The 23,629-nt window shown below is 39.1% G+C and overlaps 1 protein-coding gene across 9 annotated transcripts in view; it reads left to right on the top strand.

The window, feature by feature from the left end:
* The window catches only part of zgc:172282 (leucine-rich repeat and fibronectin type III domain-containing protein 1-like protein), a 184,866-nt gene that overhangs the window by 151,698 nt on the left and 9,539 nt on the right, over nt 1-23,629 (top strand). The window contains exons 9-11 of one of the 9 annotated variants that reach the window (XM_044202976.1): nt 11,717-12,366; nt 18,085-18,182; nt 21,005-22,190. In XM_044202976.1, coding sequence (XP_044058911.1) covers nt 11,717-12,366; nt 18,085-18,134 — 700 coding nt within the window. In that variant the 3' untranslated portion in view covers nt 18,135-18,182; nt 21,005-22,190. The other 8 variants (XM_044202975.1, XM_044202974.1, XM_044202973.1 and 5 more) reach the window with 8 other exon arrangements.

The following is a 23,629-nucleotide window of genomic DNA, read 5'->3' as shown; positions in this document are numbered from 1 at the left end:
GGGAAGTGAGTGAGTGACTTGTGTGGTCTGTTGTGTGTCATTGGCTGTACGTGCAGATTTGATCTTACCATACCATTTCCTTTATCCACACGTTTTTAAAACTCATTAAATCATAAGCTGTAACACACTAACAATGTGAAATCCACACTGGAGACAAAGTAATTTGCAAAAGAAGCATTCTGTTAAGAATCTTCCATCAACCCTGACTTAATCGATAATACTCCTCTTGTAAAAACATAAAGAAAATACTACATTGATTTAAAAAGGGCATGTGGAGTGTAAAACAAATAGGCAAGTATCTTGCACTGTAAGAATCTATAATTTGGATTTTGTTTTCATCGTTCTTTGCTCTTCATAATGGATCCGGCTCTATATTGGCTCGCACTCTATAGGTTCAGTCCAGGGGACAGTTCAAACTCATCAATGCAGCCTCTTCAATTATGGCTGCAATGTAATGAAATCTAGTTATTTTGTTAGTTGTTTTGCCCCCGCAAAGCATCATGTGATCTCTGTTGCTTCCAATTTAAAATAATTTATTTTGAACTACAGTACAATGTATGTGTGTTTTTTTCCAGCATTAACTGCACTATATTTCCCCTTTTTCCTGCTTTACAACTATCTGGAGCTGTAATACTATTCACACTTAAACATCGACATTTATGATAATTTGTGTTGTCTGGCTGACATAAAGATACATTCTGCCTAATAAAAGCAGTAATGGTAATACTGTGGGATTATATCAGTTTACATGGGATGAAAATTGGTAGCACTTTTAATTTATTTGATTCATCACTGGAATTTTGTGCCTACTAACAGAATTACATTAGCTCATGTTTCTGATTTTGACTCAAGATATTCTAACTTACTCACTGAATTTCTCAACAACAATAACAAAATATAAAAAAAACTAAAGCAAGAAAACATTAATCCTTGATTCCAGCTCTCTCTCTCTGTTTGTCAATGTCCTTGTACAACTTTTGTTTCCTCAATAGCAATCCAGGGCGGAACACTCATATAAGAGATTGATGGCCTTGTAAAAACATGTTGAAGTATTAACTTGCTTTTTTGTACATGTAGGACAGAGGAGGTAGTAGGAGGTTAAGCAGAATATAGTTAAAAGGGACGAAATAGAAGGAAGTGAGTGTGTGGGTAAGGAGGGGGAGGAGAACACTTATACTGCGAGGCAGAAAACAGGCAGAAATCACTGCTGCAAATATGTTTGATTTTTCAAATGCCTCAGAAAGAAATATTAGCACACATCTGGCCAGCCAAGTGGCCAACAGACTGGAAGCTAATTAACTGATGCTGAATGGCCAAGCATTGCTGTTGTTGGATGTCTTTAATTCTCTGAAACTCACTTTTTTTCTCTTCTGTCAATGACAATGAGGTCTAAATATGATGAACTACTTAAAACACACCTTTATAAACACACTAGTCTTACACAGGGAAGGCTATGAGGCTTCAGTTGTATTTCACAATGCATTTCAATGCGTAGAACCAGCATAACAACAGTCATTTAGATTCCTATCTCTGTCTCTACAGTCTCTCCCATTATGACAGTCAACACAACAGTAGATTTAATCCCCTCTTAAGTTAATGCATGTTGATTAATATTTCTTAGCCAAAGGAAGCAATAATAGTGTGTATCTCCGGTTTCCTTTTCCCAGGATGTAATGCTGTAGGAATGAGCTGATTTTTGTATCAAAAGGTAATAAAAGGAAGTGGACTCACACACAAATTTAAATATATCAAATTATCAACCTAACAGGTGGCTTAATGACTCGTAGCTGATCACCTACTCAGTAAAAACTGGTATATTTAATAGAAATTGGCCATCTGTATGGGGAATAGTTGGGTAGGAGCAGGACATATAAAACAGAACCTCTGTAGTGCAATGCATGCTATAAAACCGTGCACTAAGACTGATGACAAAAATACAAAGCTTTCCTCTACCAATGAGAAGTGATGTCTATCACTACATACTTCTTGTGACATACATTTTTTAACTTGATCTATGCTTCATTTATTCATTACTGTAACTAAGTCCAATTAATATTTCATCAATGTCAGGGTAAATTACTTTACTGCGTAAATAATAAGTTATGTTGTCAGTATTAAAGTAACTCATTGGATTATTTCCACTCAGTGTAAATTATGGGCACACTCTAAATGTGTTTAATTGGGTAATTCTGAAGATGAAAATCATAAAATGATTTTAGTTTCAGGAGGGAAAAGATTGTTGCAGCTTTAACAGATAAATTGAGTCTCAAATGTAAAGGGAGCTTTTATTTTGAAGACATACAGTAGTACACAAAAAATAAATTGTAGTGTAATAGTGTCTGAGAAAGCAAATGGTGCAGCAGTACATAATACTGTTGCGTGTGTGAATGTTGTTATTAAAGTGGTCATGCCTGTCAGTGTGAGTGCTATGCTTAAAAAACTGAGTTAGTATTAATCCAAGTTTATGCAGTTGGCTCCTAGATTTTTGTCACTGTTAACAGGAAAATACCTCATGATTAAACCACCAGTTACATCTGCTATAAAAGTGCAAAGGATTTAAGTGCAAATGTTCCTGCAACTGTGAAATCTGATCTGTGTGAACATGTGTGTGTGTGTGTGAGAGAAAAAATGAACAGAAATTATACAGACAGAGAGGCAGAGAAATTGGAGATGATGGGAGAAATTAAGCAGGAGAGGGCTGAGAGAGGCTTGCAAAAGGAAAAACATAAAGAATGAAGAGGAACGATAGAGGGAGGAAAATTATATGCCGGATGTAGAGGGAAAGAGAGAGAGATGCTATGATAAAAAAGAAAGAGAGGGTCTGTGTCAAAACACTGGTGGAGTGGAAATCTAACAGTGGAACCTTAAATATACTGACTCAGTTCCCCAGGGGAAGATGAAGGGGGACGGCTCACCTCCTAAGAGGGGGCGACAGGACAGGGCCCTCAGCTCACGAGGTCCCAAAGGGGAAGTCCACACAGAATGATTAATTATGTGGCACTTATTTTCATAATTAAAACTTGTAACATCACATTTTGTCCCCTGGGTCCTGTGAATACCTAATGGCTACTCTGTTCTGCAAAAAATGACAACCTCTGAAAGTGATTTTATTAAAAAAAAGGTCTATTTTTTCAATAATTTATTATTTCCATAAAAATATCTCACTTTTGTCCATGCTAGGTTTGAGAAATCCTATTAGGTCCTGTAGGTCCACACATCCATCCATGTTTAATCCAGTGACGCATTTTGTGTCGCTTTTTGCAGTGTGTCTAGCAGGACGGACAGGATGTGTGTGTGCAGGGACTTTGCTGTCAACCCTTTGCCCTCCTCTGTTCTGTACTGCCTGCACTGGAGGAATAATTGGCACATTAAATTATTTAAAAACAGCCAGGGCACATTATCATAAATATTCACTTGACGTTCTGCTTAGATCAACAGTCAGAACCCAGGGCTCTGGATGTGACTTTATGACATCTCCTATGTGTGTGTGTGTGTGTGTGTGTGTGTGTGTGTGTGTGTGTGTGTGTGTGTGTGTGTGTGTGTGTGTGTGTGTGTGTGTGCGTGCGCATTTGTGTGCATGGATATGTGCGTATGCATTTTGAGTGCCCAAGGGCTGACTGATGGACAGTATTTACAAACAAAACGTCCTCCCGTCAGTCAACACAACGGAATGCAGACAGCATGAAAATGTCAGGCTCATGCACAGACACAGATGTGCATGTGAGTATACATATCCGCAGTGGGCATGGAAATGTCAGCCACACTCAAGACTGGGCACACTCCGTCATGAACATGTGCACACACAACAGCTCCTCGTTAGTCTGCTAGCGTAACCAGTGCCTCTAACGAACCTGTCACTGTTCTCACCTGAGACAAGACAATAATGACAAGCTAACAAAGTAGAGCTGCTGATAACAGGTGTATTAGCATCTATTAATGCCATTTGACAACAGACACCGAGGCCTTCGTCAGTCTCAGACTGACTACATCTCTGCTATACAGACACAGTGTCTGTGCGAACAATTTAATTTTATCCCTATAATATAATAGCGTGAAAGGCTGCATTTTCTTTGCTTAAATACATCTGATAAATAACATCTAACAGGTTTTAAACAAACAGCTGTGACAACAACACCAATTGTTTTCTTATGCACACAGCATTTTTTTGGATAATGTGTTATCTGTCTGACTAGGTTTGTTGTTTGTGAATGCAGCCGCAGACTCCTGAATAATATAAAAGAAAAGAAAAATAGAACATCAGCCATAGGTTTCTGAGGGAAGATTTTGAATGCATACCAATATTATTACTGGCTTTACTGCAGCTTTAACAGTTACTGGTGGCAGAAAACCCAACCTTGGGCAAAAGGTGACATAAGCAAATCCACCATGACTGAATGTGATAGGCAATCTACAAAATGACACCTGAAAACCTACCACATATTAAGCCTTAATATTTTCTTCTTCTTTTGTAAGTTAGCGGAAGTGACATTAGTTTGTGATGCTCATTGACTTGACTTAAAGTTTTTTATGAAGCCTGCATGTCAAAGCACATCCGCATTCCCTGCAACATTCAGCTATACATTAAAGGTTGTCTCTGGGTATGCACGTCTACATGTTTGTGCTATTGCGTTTAGAATTAGAACAGTTTAGAAGAGTAGAAATGTTGTGGCAGAGCTCCCTGTCTGCACATAAAGTCTCTCTCTCTCTCTCTCTCTCTCTCTCACTCACTCACCTTGGGAAAAATGTGGTTTGACTGATCTTAAGTTGTAGAAGAAAGTATGCAAATCCTGTTCTATTCTCTTTGGGATTTTCCATTGCAGTTATCAAGCAGTTAGATGGTGAATTGCGCAGTTAAGTTGTGCTTTGAGGCACACAGGCGAGGAATAACCTGGGGAAATGACAGTCAGACAGTAATTACCACTCTCCGATTGCAGTGGTGTTGAAAGCACTTTGAGATGAAAAGCCAAGAAAGGAGAGCTGATGGGAGGACGACACACATGTCAATATAAATTCTCGGTTAAAATGTAGAGATACATGAGAAAATAGGCCTGATGGTTTCAAAACACACTGACAGAAGAATGAAGGCCCGGAACCATTTTCTCTGAACCAGAATCACACCTAAAATATATGCAGAGATGGCAACATTACCATAGCTATTCAGTATTGAGAATGATACATGTGCTGTGACAGATTGCTCTCTGTCACAGCACGGGGGGAGGATGTCTTGTTCCCCAGTTCCAACTGGCCACTGTGAAATCTCATTGGGCTCTCAGTGGAGGTTAAAAATAGTTGGTCGGGATCGGGGTGCAATTTGCATTGTATAAAAGGCATTATTAACAGCAGAGACCAAAGAGTAAACTGTGTAGAGAGAAAAGGCAACTTAGTAAATAGCAGCAATTGTTAAGTACTTGTAAGTCCATGGAAGCATTGTGTTGAAAGTTGGGTAAAAAATAAAATGAGAACAAGAGAGGGAGCTGAAGAAGAATGCAAACACGTGACCAGAAAGTGTTAAAATTTGGAAACACATTAGAAAATGGGTTTAATTGTTATAGGATGAAGATGGCTTACCATCATGTCTATAAGGCAATCCCTAATAGCCATTTTTGACATTCCCAGCAAACAAGTGATGCAAGTGATGTTATTAGTAAGGTAGAGTCAACACCATAATATTACAGTAAATGTATCCTATAGAGTTTTTGACCACTAGTGTCTCTATAAAGAAATGCAATGAGTGGGTCCCTGTTTCGTTTGTATATGGTGCTGTACTAGCATGTACGAGGATGCACATGTTCGTGCATGAACATGCGGATGATGCGATACCCGTTCCTAGGGCATGGGCCCGGGTGCAGCCACAGGGGCAGATCTTGGCGGTAGTAGCAAACATTCAACGTTAGATTGTGTGAGCTACTGGACACCTGAATTTCCCAAGGGGATGAATAAAGTATCTGTATGTCTGTCTGTCTGATCAACATTTGGATGGTGGAAATTCACCACGAAATGTAGTAATGCACCAGCAAAAGGTGGGGAAGAAGCTGGCTGAGTTAAAATTGATATGAACAATGTGAACATTGTTATACACAATACAAACAGGAACATGCTGTATATGAGTAACCCACTCTACTTTGAATCAAATGATTTGAAACAACTGTTACAGCATTTGCATGTATTGAATTATGGGCAGGTTTTGTCCAGCTCATCAGGTTTGTATGAAGGTAGAAAACTGTGTGTACCGTACTTTTTTAAGGGGTTACTCTTACCGATATCCACAGCAGCTAAGGTCTCCCCTTTCATTTTATTGAATTCCTATAGCTGTCCTATAGGAGAGTTGCATTTTCCATCTGCAGCCTCCAGTCACAAAACAGCAGTGTGTATTTGTGTAATGTTGCATGTCTCATCCAGTGTCATCTGCAATTTTAAGGTACAGTTTATTCATGTGCAATGCATATTTCATACAGTACTGCAATGCTCTCATGCATTTCTTGCCTCCCCTTACTACTGGTACTTAAATGGAAATCCACACACAGTGCATTACACTTGCATTGTGTTTCTCATCGACCTTGTGTATCCCCAACTGTTGTACACAGCTTATACTTTGTATATAACTTACATTATATTTTATAACAAATGAGATTTAATGAGTATGTTCTGTTAATTGTTTAGGCTAAAGTCCATGGACTGTGGACTGTTTTTGTGTGAGATGTTCTTTGTTACGTGCACTGTCTTATAATATTCTATATCTATAGTTATCGGCAAAAAAAAAAAAAAAAACATGGGGGGATTACTTTGAGGAGTTGTCAGCTTATAGAATCATTTAAACACATTAATCAGGCTATTGTCATGCTTGCAGTATTTTTGTGCATGTGTACACAGAGCCAGATCACATGGCGCATGCTAATCTGTTCAATTCAAACAGTGAGATAGTTTATCTGTTTGTGTATTTGAATGAGTCTTGCAGTCTTTTAGCTGTGTGTGGGTGCACATTCATGTGTATGTGTGTTTGCATGTGTGCCTGTGGGTGTGAGGATAAACTGAGGAGTGACAAAACACAACTGACTGTTGATCTGTTTGTGTGGTGTGTGTGTGTGTGTGTGTGTGTGTGTGAGCAGCAGAGTCGTACAAATCATTAGTTTTGCTCAGTAGCTCTGTGTGTCTTTGAATCAGAATTGTGGAGGAAAGAAATCCATTAAGCTGTTTAACTCTCTGTGAGTGTGTTTGTGTGTGTGTGTGTGTGTCCGTGGTTGAACCCATTAACCGAATAAATCATCCAGTATGATTGTGGTGTCAAATGGGCTTGCTGAACCATTTCTGCTTTGCCCAGCAGTCCTTGTCCTTTTTTTTCAAGTCATGACACAGTTGCACAAGACTCCAAAAGTACCAGCCACAGCTAATTATTGACTGGTTCAGTCCTTACACCTCTGTATAACTGTGGATGTACAAAACACAAACACATGCTGGCCAATGAGCAAATGAAATGCCATATGTTGATTTCATTAGATATGATCGAAGTTTCTGCGATCACACTGTAGGGAGGTAAATAAGAAATCCGTCCTTCAAGTGGAAGGCCCAGGTTCAGTCTCCTGTGTCAGGAAACATTCACCCTGTTAAGGTGTGCCTGAGCCACTTTCATTGCTCCAAGGTTGTTCTGTAACTGACCCTTTTATAATTAATTCTGAAGGAAATAAGAAGCAAAAAGGAGGAGAAATACACATACACAAGTGTAGGAGTTGGTATTAAAGCATTAAATCCTACTCGTTGAAGTTTAACAAGGCAGATGGTGGTGGTATTTTATGTTTTAATAACATCCCCCCTTAGATTTTCCTCCACCTCATCCCACACACTCACTTCCTGGTTCATATGCAGCTGCCTTTTAGCAAAGCCTTGGGGCAGTGAAAGTTTCCCGGTTTGATTCCTATTTAGAACAGAGCATTTATTGGCAGGGGGACACACCAAGGGGATTTTCAAGCTGATTTCCACCAGATTTGCCCTTCTTGACAGTCGTAAGAGAAATTGTATTTAGAGGCGACACTGATGGCTGACAAAGATTATCTGGGTAGCGTGAAGGGGTTCACTGATTCAGTCTCACCTACTCTGGTTGGATTAGATTGATCTGAGCTGCTTCAGTGATAACATAATTGATATTTATGACCTGACATCTGCACTGGTCCTGATCAAGTCCAGTGGCGTGTGAGATTTACAGATTAAAGTCAAGAGTAGATACTCCTAGCCAATGTGAGCAAGGTGAAGAGGTGAGCTGCATACCTATTACCGATGATGAATACTTATTGAAAATATTATTTTTGGGAACCCCTGTGTCATATTAAATGAAAATTAATCATCAGCTAACCCTCAAATGGGGCTCTTTATGTGCTTATAGTCCTCAGTAACTGCATCTCACTAGCCATGGCTTTACCCAGATTCTCTTTTATCATGTATTTTTAATGCATTTGCAGTTTGAATTAATTTGCAGATTGATTGATAACAAATACATATTAAATCAAGCATCCTTAGAGAAGACAAGGGATCATTTCACAACAGTTTCCCTTAAATAAAGTCAGAGACTTAGTTTCCTTTGCATGTGTTTTTGTGCCCAGAGAAGGATGAACTGTCATATTTAGTTCAGTGTAGCTTACTCATTATGAAATAGAATGAAACTAATCAAATCAACATGACATGAAGAGCTCACTGAAACAAAAACCAACTGATAGCAAATCACAACAAAGTGGAAAATGTTAAGGACTGGCTAAGAATATAGTGCATTACACACTGGAGTGCCTTCATTAGTTCATCTCTGTTGTTATACATTGGCAAAATAATACCTCATACCCTCTCTGGGGGATTCTCACTTTTTGAAGTGATGGCAGTGGCATCTCATCATTAGTGCTTAGTTCATTTTAAAGCAATTGCACATTTTACTATTATATGCTGATTCCACCATTATAATTGACTTAAAAATAATATTTTTCGTTTTAAAATTCTTTATTTGTCCTTAAACAACAACTATATGCATATTGTGAAAAGTGATGAACAGATAGCATCAGTGTTGAAAGTTGCTCCCTCTGTCTCCATGACAATTTAATTATAATCAGTCACGACTTTTACATAATGTGCTTTGAGTCAGATTATGAGGACACTTTTACACACCTCACTTTGCGTCATGAGATTCACAGCTCACGTTTTCACAAACAGTAAAAATATGTGCTTTGTGGATTTCACTGAAGAATAAAAAATATTTTTCTGTCAATTCCCCTTTTGAAATTGCTTATGGGAACCCCAGTACAGCTCTGCTCTCAAATCATGTTACCCTTAGACAAGACATCAGGGCAGTTAAAGTATCTTGATTTGACTCCTATTAAGAACTTAGTCCAGGGATCCTTTCACACCAGACTTCACAACCACACAAGGTCACACACACACACACACACACACAGAGAAACACACAGAGAAACACATACAGAGCTATCTGCCAAGATATACTTCCTGGTGGAGGTTCAATGCCATCGATGAGCTTGGCACTGACACTAGACCCTGCTGCCCACTGGCTCTCACAAACACACACACACACACACACACACACACACACACACTATAGCCTCCCATCAGTTCTGTTTCACTCTGACTATACTGCAATGCCTGTCTGTCTCCGTGCAGAGGTGGAAATACATTTATACATTTATGGGGGAGGGATGGGCATAGGTAGTACATTTAGGAAAATGTGAATGAAGCAGAAAGGAAATATGATTTAGATAAAATGTAGCAATGACATATGGGTGTTTGACAATTCCACTAGTTATACTGAAGATCCCTAGAGAAGGCAGAGAGACAAGGAGAGAGAAAGCAAAACTAAGATAAGCATAGAAAAAGCATTGCTCCTGTTTACTTGGGTGACCACCCCCCCTCCGGATTTCCCCCAGGAAAGTACACTAACAAGGAAAAACTTGAGCCACAGTGTTTACCTTGAGAAAGACCGAGATAGACTGACAATGGTAAGAATCAGGAATGTGTTTAATCAGAGAATGATGATTTCTGCAGCTGTGGCAGATGGATCTGTGTGAGTGTTTGTCAGGCTTATGAATTCTAACTCTGTGGGGAAATAAGAATGATGACGTGGCTGTTGTGCCACAGGCAAGCGCCGCATGGAAATATATGATGATGTGGTTCATGTGTCACCGCGGCAGCTTTCATATAATAGCACACAACAGAATACAAGGAAGCAATACAAGCAGATGTAATCATAAGTCATTTGGGGAAAAGATTTTTTGTTATATGACACTTGCTACAGTGTAGCGGACAGAGCAGATTTGTGTTGGCACGTATGTTGGCTTTCTGATTTGGCTCTATGCCAGTTGTTAATCTGGCTTTTATGAGAGCAGCCCCACATTGCAATGTCATTGAGAGCATTGTTGCAAGATATTGGGACATAATTTGGCAGGCAACATAATGGCCACACTGTAATTTTTTTGTCTTTCACTGTCACACAATTAAGACGTCTTTAAAGAGTAACTTAACATCCCCTGGAAAATCTTGTCTTTGCTGACCTCCAGTGGTTTAACTTCTCACCTTGCTCCAGTGAAGTACAGGTAAACTCCAGTGATGCTGGGTGTGGTCAGAGGTGAAACAAACCTGAAACTTTCAAACAGAGAGGGCAGCAAAACACTGCTTTCCGGCCTGGTGTTAAGTTACTCTTTAAGACAGTTTTTGTCACTATTTAACTAAATTAAGTGTTTTATTCATATAAACCCTGTATATATCTGTTTATCTGTCAAGAAATGCCGATGAAGTAAAAAGGAAAATCAAAGTGAGGAGGATAAAAGAAAACAGCAGTGGAAACTATCAGTATTGAGTATTTGTTAAAGAACAGTAGCGCTGTAGTGCACATTGCATTGCACAGAAGTGTTGTGCTCTTGTCTCATCCATTACACTGAGCTGTCCAAATGGTTAAAGGGCCAATTTAACAGTTTCTGATTGACCTCTTGTGGTATCGCAAAACCTGATATATATTTATTTATTATTTGGTTGAACCAACTATTTAAAGTAACTATTATCCTTTCTAACTGAAATGTGGCTGTCCAGATACATTTATATAGAAGTTCAATCATTTATGTGTATGTTTCTCACTTAAGATAACTTATGTTACAATTGTCCTTTTCTATGTCAGATTAAAAGATTAAAAACTGATATATTGTACACCATTGCCAGTGATGGTCTATTTTACAGGTGCGTAATTTCCTTATAATTTCCTAAGAAGTTTCTTATAAGGAACTGTGGAATTTGGTACTAATAGTATGGAAAACTGGAAGTTTTTGTGAAAGCAAAGCTCCATTTAAACCCTAGTAAGCGTTCATTCATCAGTCATTTATTACTGAAAACTTTATATGATGAATTGTATGCTTGCCTGTTGACAAATTTCACATTTGTGCATGTTCAGCTGACCTACTGTAAACTGACTAGAGTAAAAGACTCTAGGTCATAGTAGCAATTAGTGTGAATTAATTAATTAGAAGTTTATCAATTGAATATGTCTCTATTTCCCTATAATTAATACCAAATTATATTTCCAAAAAACTTCTTGGAAACTATTAGTATATACTATAATTATTAAACTTACGGACACATAAAATAAAGTTTTCTGTGATTGATGTTTATTATTTTGTTTATTAATTAGTTATTACTTTGCCTGACACTAATATCTGCGTTTCTTTTGTCTTTGCTTCGGTAGGATGATTCCATCGAGCAGCAATGACTTCCTGGTTCGGGACCTCGCCGCTGGACGCAACTATGATCTTTGTGTCCTGGCCGTGTTTGATGATGTCATCACATCACTGACTGCAACACGTCCTTTGGGCTGTCTTTCATTCACCACAGACACGGAGTTCAGTCAGTGCCAAGCACTGCACAGCCACTTCCTGGGTGGTACTATGATCATCATCATTGGAGGGATTATTGTTGCCTCTGTGCTGGTTTTTATTATCATCTTAATGATTCGATACAAGGTTTACAGCAACCAAGGGGTAGGCCACGGAAAAGCAGGCATTGCGGCAACTGCGGCTAGACCGCAAAGCAACGGACAAGGAGGAGGCGGACAGGTCCAAGTTCTCCCTCGATCTGCCTCAAAAATGCCTGACAGTCAGGATGACCAAGCGCTAGCGCCGTCCAGGGCCATGTCGCCTAGCAACACTCTGAGAGACACTGTGGCACTGGTCGAGGAGGAGAGCAGTGGACGGGGCATAATGACAAGGACTGACTCCTTGGCCAATGAGGAGTTGCTCTCGCCTACCAAAGCCCGCTTCTCCTCCAGGGTCGCCATTGAGATGAAAAGCAGACCGCCATCTGTCGCCAAAGAGCCCACCTCCCCCAAGGACCTGGCAGGTAGTAGAGAGACAGGTAGGGAGGAAGAGATAGACATAGAGGAGGCAAGCAGCAGAGCAAGAAGCAAGTATTTCAGTGAGATGGAAAGAAAGACAAAAAGAAGTTGATAGAGAAAGAGTGGGGGCGATATGAAGAAGGGGGAACAAAAAAAATACAGTCAAACAGAAAAAGATGGAGGATGAGATATAGAAAATGTGAAATTGAGGGTGTGAAATTGAGCAAGATAATAACGGAGAGTGGAACAGTGAGAAACTGAGTGAGTGTGAACAAGAGAATGAATAAGAGAGATGGCATCCTCGTGCACTTGGAAGATAGTAAGAGAGACAGAGGGTGAGACACGTGTTCAACTTTCTGTCTTCAGAGCTGAAGTAGCATCTAAAGATGTAGTTAACGCTCTTCTCTATGACTGTTGACAAATCAGATCATAGCTTCTCTCACTCTGTATAAGAAAGGTTGTTTTGTTTTGTTTTTTCACATGAAACAAAAAAATCTACAATTAACCTCCCTACAGTCTAGAGGAATTAACTTATAACCTTACATCCTCCAAGCTCATTGATTTTTGTTTCTGATGTTGCCAATTACCAGGCTTCATTTCTGAACAATGGAAGATGGTTCACGTTAACTCAAAGGCTTCAAAGCTGTTAAGAAGTTGAAGAAACTGTTTGTTATGGTGCCCAAGTGACTTGTGTCTGATGCTGTGCCTTGTTGCCAGAAACGTTTGCACTTGTTGGGCCTTTTTCTAATACATAGTTAGTTAGACTGCGTCAGTGGCAAAATAAATCTTTGTGGGTTGGTGTTAGAAGAGAGAGGGGTTTCGTAATGCAGGTGGGATCACCCATCACACCACAGCTAACATTATTCAGGTTAACATTCCTTGTGCGCCCTCCATTAGGGTGCTACCAACTATTAGACTTTAGCACCCTGAGAAGGCTTGTTTGCCATTAGGAATGACACAACCAGAGCACTTAAGAGTGAAAATGGAAAGTTACTTCAGTACAAGAGAAAGGCTATTATAAGGTTGGAAGAAATCCAAAGACCCTCATTTCCCCTTTATAAAAAGTTAAGATTTCTTAAAGAAGTTGACATTTTCTAATTTTTAAACTCATATTTTATTTATCGCATCTTTGTGTCTCACTTGGTACAACAAACATTTGTTACATGGTGTAAAAGACCCTATAAAGAGGGCCTTATAAAAGCACAAAGCATTACACATCAGTTTAAATGTGTCTAATCTGTGAATATTCTATTTTTATATACTTTCCAGATTAAAAAAATACATAAATAAAGTAAATATAAGTTAACAACAATACATTTCGACACCACTGTAAGCTGTTCAGGCACTCTCTTCATAACATTTAACCTTACTTCAGTATATGTATGAATGTTTATACAGCTGTATACACTTACAGTTCAGATTCTGCCCCCTAGGGTGAACTCTATATAAATCCAAGGACCTTGATTTAGATTCAGCTTGAGTGTAATTGAACCCCTCCAGGGGAAACAAAGCAGAATCCAGCAAACAAATATAATTTAGAAGGAATATACTATGCATAATGCACAAGACAACTGATGCAATCATAACTATCATTAATGTATATACTGCAGTATAAAAAACTGTAAGAAGAAAAGGCTGTGATAGTGGAGGGAGAAATCAGCACAACCAGTAAAAGCAGTGTGTTGGGGGTAAGAGGTATGCTAGTAATGGCAGTAAGCAGCACAATCGCTCAGCAAAAGCCAAGTGCTGTAAGCAAAGTTTATTTATACAAAGTTTATTTTACAAAGTTCTTCAGAATGATTAGAAATGCTAAAATACACAGAAAAATTAAGGAAAAGAAAGCAAGAAAATAACCAATAAAATGCCTCAGAAAAGGGTTTTATGATTTGTTATAAAAGGAAGTCCACACCAAAAGAAGGCTGGATGACCATGGACAGTGTAGCCAAGATTCATGATGAAAACCCACATCTGCGCTGTTACCAAAAACTAATTTCTGAAGATGTCCCAGTGAGTGTAAATGACTAGAGGCTAACATTGAGCACAGTCACAACCCAGTTCACTGCACTGAAATTGATTAATTTTCAGCTTCAGAACTATTAGCACTATTTGAGCTTCAGGCTTCCATTCGGTGTCTCTTGATCTCTTGCCTCTCTTGTCTGCTCATGGATCAACCTCTTATACCTGCTTGAATACAGTATTTTTAGTTTCTATGCTAGTGGCTGCTGGCTTACTGACAGAGAATAGCTGTCAGAAAGCTGGTGGACAGTTGGCAAGACAGAGAGAAAGATATAGAGACATTTTTTCACTACTAAAATTGTAATCATTTATTTAGGACTGTCATTGTGCATTCACAGTATTATTCAAGTAGTGCAAAAAGCATGATGGCGAAAGCACAATGCTGCACAGTTGTAATATTGTGATATACTTCTTCCTTAACATTAAGATACTGATGGAAAATTACTTTTATGTAATTCAGTCAGTGCCAGCAAAGGCTATTAGATAAAGCCTTCTTGTTATGTAATCAGGCCCTGGTCCTCTTGATCCAAACTTTTGAAGTTTCTTGCACATGCTCACAAAGATCGCTTGAAATGCTTAATTGTGCTATAATAATAGGAATCCACAAGAGCATGTGAATTTTCTCTTCGGGTATATTTTCCCTGTGCTAAGCCCACTCCAGTGCACTTCCCCTTTAACACTAATCCACTCAGGAAATTGGGGTTTCATTAGAACGAATAAATGGAGACACCATTTCACATGAGTGGTTTAAATAGCTGAGTCGAAATACGTTATCAGCGGCTGATATGTCATTCAGTTGGCCTCCCTGAATGGGTTGAAATGAGGTGTCATTGAGCCTCACGTTGATAGCAGGGAGGAGATGAGAGATCTGTGCAGAGCGCAGCAGCTTAGCCAGCAAGTTCAGGGAAAGTTTTTACCTTCATGAGCTCTGCTGGATCGGTAGTCAATCTGACATTTATCACACAATTCAATGTGCTGGACATTGTTCACATCACAGTCTACAATTATTGTATGAATAATATGAGTTGCAAAGATTTTTGATGGCATCAATTGCCATACTAAGTAATAGGTTATCCTGGATATTAACTGGCTTAAGACAGAGACAGTAAAACAAGTTGTTTTCTAGTTGTTTTCCTCTCTTCTGAAGCTATATGAGATGTAGATTTGTGCAGATGTAGTTCAGCAAGTGTTCTGAGAGGTTGATGGCCACATTGGAGATACAAAGGAGAGGAGTCAAGGAGTGATCATTAGGTCTGTAAGAATTTTGCCAACTGGGATGAAGAACTTGAATTTGACTTTGTTGTAGCACTGAGGTGCCACCATATGCACAAACTCAAACATTGCCCCTATAGGCCTAATTAATAGCTCTAACCTCATCTCAACCTTAACTGACTGAAGTGTGTCAGTTAAAGGAGCTTCGAAAGAGCATCCCAGACTACTACAAGACAGACAGACAAGAGAATTATTAGTTTTTATTTTGACACTTTACCCAGGAGGAAAACGTTACCACTGGCCTTTGTGTTCTTTGTTTCCTCTCTTTGATTGCAGGTTCATTGGCACTTTGAGGGCAACCTAAAATGAGGGGTAAAACTCATGTGTTTGTACAAAGGCTGTTGGGGTTTTCTCAGGGTGTAGCTGTGTCTGTGATGCGTTTCACTGGTTGCTGCATTGCAGAGAAAGGCAACATTGATCTGATCAGAGAGAGAGCCGCAGTGAGTCAGAGCGCCTGAGGAACAGAGCAACTGACAGATACAAAAAGAGACCCCATTAAAAGGCCCACAGTTGTCAAAAATGTGACCCAACATGAAAAAATAAGCGCATTGTGGGTGATAGTTTTTTGTTTGTTTTCTTTTCATAGACTGTTTTGTTCCCATTCATATATATGAACTGGATACATAATTTTGAAGTTGTAATTTTTGTATTTTAAATGCCATTGTTAAATATTACTTTTAAAAGTGCCTCTTGGATTTTGTTTTTACTTTTTTGGAGAGAAAATCGGTCTCTTTAAAGTTACATGATAAGAAATTGGCATTTTGCCGTGGATAGGTTAATATATTTTCAAGTCTACCTTAACACGAAAGACTCATATTGAAAGAGTTTCTGTAATCATGTGCTAAAGTGATCCCTTCTTAGACCGATGTAATTAAAATAGGGGACAAAATGCACATTCCTCATTCTCTAATTGAAGTTAATATGAGTTTTAGGCAGACTCAGTTAGACAAATGAAGTGGGTGTCTTCCAGAGTCTTTTTAGCAGGAAATTCTGTCTTTGTGTTTCTACTATATCCCTCTGCCGTGGCTCTGAAAGAAGACACCACAAAGACAAAAATCCTACTAAATAGACAATAACTTTTGGATATACTCACTTGATCTGGCTAACTCAGACTGCTGAAACCTCATATTCACTTCTGCTGAACCTTTAAATGCATTTTTGCATGGAAGGAGGACTGTGGATTTTGTCCCCCTTCTGTTACAGTACAGTCACACTAGGAGGAAATCAGCAGCAATAACATCAATAACTCGGGCGTATGGGTAGGTGAGTATTGTATTAACATTGACTTGAAAAAAACTGAACCTATCCCTTAATTAGAAAATAATAAATCAATAATCAAATACACAGTAGAGAACATGCTGGCACTCATATTGTCACCTTGAAGCTTGAGATCTAGCTTGTGACTGGATTCTGCATGTGGATTCAGAAGTAGCTATTTAACCTGAATATTAAGCAGGGAATTTTCTCTCCAGATTGGAAATCAGAATCAGAAATACTTTTTTTTTTGTTTGTGTCAAGCATATAATTATTGCTAATTATATGCTTGACACAAACATATTGTGATTATCTCAAGCAAAGTGCTATTAGTTCAAGAACAGCCAAGCAAACATTGAATGTGTGTGTGTGTGTGTGTGCATAAATATTAATCACGTGGGGACAAAAATCTCTTTACACAATCACAAAGTGGTGACAAAAAACATGTCCCCACGAGGCAAACCATTCATTTTAAGCGGTTAAGATTTACATTTAGGTTAATTTTAGGGCGAGCCCAAAGGAAATGAATATAACTCAATGCAATGTCCTCAAAGTGACGAAAACAAGTGTTTGTGCATGTGTGTGCGTATGTAAGATCAGGGTCAGCTACCAAATCCCTGCAGGTTTGTGTATGCATGTGTGTTATGTACAAGGTTTAACCACCTTGAGCCAGTGCAAATGCTCCCACAAGGTCAGGCCAGATAGGAAAATAGTCGAGGATAACACAAGGATGTGTGTGACTCTGTGTGAAGTGCAAGTGTGTGTTCTCCCCATGGCCCATCCATGACCCTGTAGCCTGTCTGTCCTCCATGTATTTTAATCTATCATCACTCCTTTCAGTGTCATCCCATATGCCCGGCCACATTCTTCGCCGCCATCTGTCTGTCTGAATTCATCGGAATCTCCCTCTCTCTCCCTCCTCCCACTGTGTTTCTCAAACTCTCTCTGTCACTTTCTCTCGTCTTTACCGGCTTTCTGACTGTCCTGACATCTTTGCTTCCTCCCTCTCCCCCATTTTTCGGTGCTGTTTTGCTGCATCTGTGTCAGTGTTTTTCACTGTTTCTTATTGCTTCTCTTCATGTCTCTCTCACTCTTTTGCTGTTTCTGGCTCCATTTCCTTCTCTCTTTCTCCATCTCTATTCTCTCTCTCTTTCTTTCTGTCTCCTGGACGCCTCCAGCAGCAGACGACAGGCGGCCTCATAGTGTCGAATGGAGAGACTTTAAGATCTGAAAGGCTCTTGGCCTCACAAAGGGAGAGCACCAACACTACACACAAAGAGTAATGACTGGCACCTAAAACTTGAGCACTCCCTAGATTCTGTTCCTATAGTCTTCCTACAGTTTCTTCCTTTCTCTCACCCTGTGTCACTTGTCCTCACCTGTCTGTCCCTACTGCAGCCTCACTCCTGTGTAGCATGCTGTCATTTGACCCTTTCTTTTGAGGTTTCTTGTTTCTTGGTCAGGTCAGTTCACACAAATAACAAAAAAACAAAACAGATTTTGTTACATTCCTCGAGGGGTTTTGTGTGCTGAGGTTTTGAGATATCCGTCCTTGAGATTCCTGCCTCCATCCTAATACAGTGAAGCAAAATGGAGTCTGTCACAGCATAGAAAAAATTCATTAAACACTGACAAAAGCATAATTTCTTTCCAGAGCTGCAACAATTAGTTGATTAATCAAATTTAATTTAACAAATTTAATCGGCAACTATTTTGATAATCAATTAATCATTTCAGTCTATTTTTAAAGCAAAAACTGCATTCATTTCATCAATATTCCCTGATTCCAGCATCTCTAATGTGAGGATTTGATGCTTCGCTTTGTCATATATGACAGTAAACTGAATATCTTTGGGTTTTGGACTGTTGATCACATAAAACAAGTAGTCTGAATGTGTCACCTTGGGCTCTGAGAAATGAAGACATGAAGTTATAATCAGCTAATTAATTGATGATGAAAATAACTGTTGCAGTGCTGTCTCTCACAATGAACATTTTTCAATGAAGTGAGTGTGTACTAAAGAAATAGTTCCTATGTGAAAACTGTTGAGAGGTTCTCAGGATTATCCAGAGGGACGCTTTGTTGATGTTGATTTTTTAGATGTAATTTCTTCATGCTATGAGGAACACAAACAATTCCATTCACCTTTATTTTATTTGGATAGAGGCAGGAATCTCAACTGTCTCAAACTCTGAGCAAATTAAACCCATCTGCATGGCTAGATACCACTCGAGGAAGTGACTTTTTCTGTAATTTGGGTGAACTGATCGTTTAATTCATTCCAATCTTTTGATTTCTCATTAGCAGTCTCTTTCATTTGTCCTTTCCCTCTCCTTTTTCTTTCTTTCCTGGTCCCCCTCTTTCTGTGTCTACTGATTATCTCTGCATATTTCTGATTCTTTCTTTGCCCTATATTTCTATTCTTCCCTTGCTTTCTTGTTTTATTTTTAATATCTCTCCTTTTATTGTTTTTCTTCTCATCTAACCTCACACTTGTTTGCTCTTTTTTTTCTGCTCCCTTCCCTACCCTCCCTTCGTCTCCTTTCTGCTGGCACATCCGTTTTCTCAAATGCTCCGTTTGCAAATACTGTTTATTTTTAATCCTCTCCTTTCCCTGTCTGTATTCAATTTATAACACCTTTTTCCTGTGTAGTTATTTGTTTCATTTCGCATGTCCTTTCTGTCCATCTCCTCACCACTCACTCTTATCGTCTTCACATACTGCCTTCTCCTCTCTCCTCTCTGTATCACGCCATCTCCTTCATCCATCCGTATGGTACAAAGAGTGATGAATAGGGGGATGGAGTGGAGGATGATGGAGGAGAAGACAGTGGAGATGTGCAGTGGTTGTGATGGATGAATACAGACTGAGACATTAAGAAGACTGTGCTTCATTCTTAAACTGACACAATAAGCACTGACTGTACATAAGTGCAGTTAAGAAATATTCCTCCTGACAAATACAGTTAAGAAATGCTCTCCTGACAAACATACACATTACAAATAACAGCTGCTGCAATATACTACCACAGCAAGTACAGCTTCATCACTCTCCAAGCTATCGCACTTCTTTGCTTTCCCTTGCCAGCAGACCTCCCTTATGCAGACATTTGTTATATCTCCTGACTATAAAGCAGCTGAACTCTCACACAGCTTTTTCAAAAAAAAAGAAAGACATTCTAAGACGTTAAAAAGTTAAGAGTTTTGATTGAATTTTCTAAGGAACTTTTGAAAACCTTTTTGCTATGTAAGAAGTCATTGGATAAAACGTCACGTCTTACATGTGAACATCTTTTTCCCCATTAGTTGCAAAAATACATATAACTTTCAGTGGCATTTGGATATGAAGTCAGACACGCCATTGCATCTTTTTAACCTAAATAAACCTGACTAAACAAGTCGAAACATAGTGAATTGTGAGCCGCGTCCTTTTCATTTGTTTGGCTCCGAGACAAGTCTGATGTTACCACAAACTCAAGAAAAAACATGACATTTGAACCTTTACTTCCTCCAGTTTCATATTGTTTCATTTTCTTCTGTTTTCCCTTAGGAGGTAATATACTCACACACAAAAAAACATTGTGAACTCTGTGAATATTAGCTTTTCTTAAACTTTTAAGTCATGGCTGAAGTTATGAAAACAAATGAAACAGCCCCCTCAGAGAATTGTATAAATCAGGCATGTGGGTAGGATAAAGTCTAGTTCAACTTGGGACACCGAACAACAGAAGTTAAAGCCACTTAAAGTTCAATTGTACTTTCCCAACACATGTTGAAGGCAGTAATATTCTTAATGTTCTGTGTTATTACTATTCTAACTGGTGTACATACAGATCTCACAGGTGCTAAACTGTGTCTTCTAGACCTCTGCTGTTTTATATATTTTGTTCCCAGAACCTTGATTTTTGATCCTTTTGTCAAGACCTGATGTTCTACTCCAGATCCCTGATTTTTTTATTGTCTTTTTAACCACCTTGTTCTAAATATTCCCTTTTAGAACACATATGTTGCCCTCGCCCTTAATGCCCTTTTCCTTCTAGCCTAATATAGTATCTTGTTCTACTTTCAAACATTGCTGTTCTTGCTCTCCTGTTTTCTAGAACCCTGATGTTGTTGTTCTGAGTGGCAGATGTGGAGAATGAACATCACCACCAGGGAGAAGCTGGTGAAAACTCTAAAGAAAAAAGGCCCCATGGCTCCTCTCCTGTATCTCCTGTTTACTGTACCCATTACTTTGTTGCCATGAATATCATGGGGTTATAGACATGTACTGTCTGGTTTACTTTTAACTGCTTATCTTGGTTTTCATGTCTGGATTGGACAACCTTGTCAAGGCACCCGTGCCTGGCTGTTGATTGGCCAGTTGCTGCAGGATTAAGCTGTCGGTGTGATCATCTTAATCACTTTTAATGGAACGGCACACACTGATTGCTGAATTTTCCACTTTCAAACATCTGTATCAGTGTGGAAGTGGATACAGTGGGCATAGATCATTTAAAAAGCAACATAAAAGAGGCATATGGATATGTCTCAACATAAAAATGGACAGAAAAAGAAGAATAAGCTTCTCACCATCTGGAGAAGCATCAACGTGCATGGTCAGATACCGAGTGGATGACAGAAAATGAAATGACTAAACAGTAAAAGAAGGATGCATAGATAATCACACTCAACCTGGATATACAATATGTTAGACTGCACAAACAGAAAAAGAATAATATCATGCCGAAAAGTGTCTGGATGGGTCTGGGTTTTTTTTGGATATGAACATATGTTAAACACTCAAACAATAACGGCTCACTGTTTCTGCAACTAAACATGAGGGACTCTTAACACGCCTGGCTCTAAGCAGCTCCACTTTATTAATCCATGTGGAATAATGCAATCCTGCTAAAGTGAACTGAGCTGATCTCAGCTGGGCTGAACTGGAGCTGGATCTTAACCTTGACTGGACCCTGTTATCGCTCAATCAGAAGTCTGTTTCTGGAAAGCCCATACAGTATGTAAGGAAACCTGACCTGAGCTGGTTTGACCCAGACAGATCTGAATAAACCTGGACCCAATGGAGACTGAACTGGAGTTGTACACTGGTGAAGGCTTCAGACTATGCAGTGATCTGATGCAGACTAAACTGGACTAGACTACACAGGTCTGTTATCTAATAGTCTAGTCTGTGTATTCTACTGCCCTGGTCCGATATCTACTGCTTTCCACTGGATGGGACTGGTGAGGACTTTGTGGAACTTTACCAGACTATCTCAACTCTCTCCAGGCCCACTTAAACAGGTGAGTAATCTGCTGATTAGCCCATTAACCTAACCAAACAAGCAGCCAAATGAGAAGTTCTGTCACCCAAAGACCCAGGCTCATTAATTAGTGTGACATATGGTAACCCACAGGCAGTCACCTTGGCCGTCCACCAATTTTAGGTCCTGCCCCATAGTTTAAGACACACTTACACTTTGCAGTGTGTCCTCCTGCCGTGAGTGGTCTGCAACCTAATGAGTGCAACGCTTTAACGAGCACCATCTAATTGCTGTCAGCTAGACAATTAGAGAGCCACCTTGGCTAAACGATCTGCTTTGTTACTACTCTCCACTGACAATAACACAACAGGCGACAGGAAATGCCCCCCCCCCTATTTGTTTCTTGCTCTTTTGGTGTCTGAGTTACTCCTTATCTCACACTCCTCTCCCTCTCTCTCTCTCCTACTCCATCTCTCTCCCCCTCTCTGTCAATCAGATGTCTCTTGTTTTTGCTGCCGCTCGCCTGAGGCAGTGATTGAATACTGGTGGAGAATATAATATGCTGGGAGAGGATATGGTTATGAGCTAACACCACAGCCTCAGGGATGGACTTTGCCTGTACAAGGGGGGGGGTCAGCAATATCTCTTTAGTGGCGGGCAGAGGCTGATGTCTTCTGCTGCAGAATTGCAAAACTCACCAGGCTAGAGAGATTTTCACTGTCAAAATGAAGTTACACATTTATTAGAGGTAATCAATAGCATATTCTGTTATTCTAGCTCCCCATTGAATGGAGAATTGCCTGAGTTATAAACCTATTTAACAATAAATCTCCAGAAAATGTTGTTCCGTTCGTGCCTGAATGTGGGTGTAAACAAAAATCAGAATCAGAATCAGAAATACTTAATTGATCCCGGAGGGGAAACAGTAGTAGTTGAATAGTGCCCTAGGCCATTTACACTTTTGACTCATCCCTTGCTATGTTATATTTCATGTATGTTACAACAGGTAATATATCAAGTAATGGTTAAAGTGCTCTCTATTGGACTTCAATCGAAACATTGATCCAATTATTTGCTAATCAAGGACTCTTTTTCTTCAAATTGTATCCATTCAGACTTATTTTAAATAATGGAACTACCTTATTTACAAAAGTAAATGTAATAAGCTTTTCAGACTACATATATAGTAATTACCATTTCATATAATTATCATGAATTACTCTCATGGTGTCTTTCCCTTAATTGCAGCAGTTCTGTGTAACAGAAAATCAGATTCACTATTTGTGCAGTGGTGTTGAATAACTAAGTATATTTAATTGATTTTTTATTCCAGTTATTACTTTACTCAACAATTTCAAGTAAATTTCACTTTCAGTTAGATAATTTATTCAGCTTGACACCCATGAATACACACACAAATAAACAAACTGTGAGAGGATGTTTTTAAGGAGAAAGTACTGAAATGGAGAAGAGGAAAAG

This window comes from Siniperca chuatsi, linkage group LG7 (assembly GCF_020085105.1).
Source record: "Siniperca chuatsi isolate FFG_IHB_CAS linkage group LG7, ASM2008510v1, whole genome shotgun sequence".
Lineage (NCBI taxonomy): Eukaryota > Metazoa > Chordata > Actinopteri > Centrarchiformes > Sinipercidae > Siniperca > Siniperca chuatsi.
Note: the sequence above shows the minus strand (reverse complement) of the source record. Positions and strands in the feature narration are given on the sequence as shown.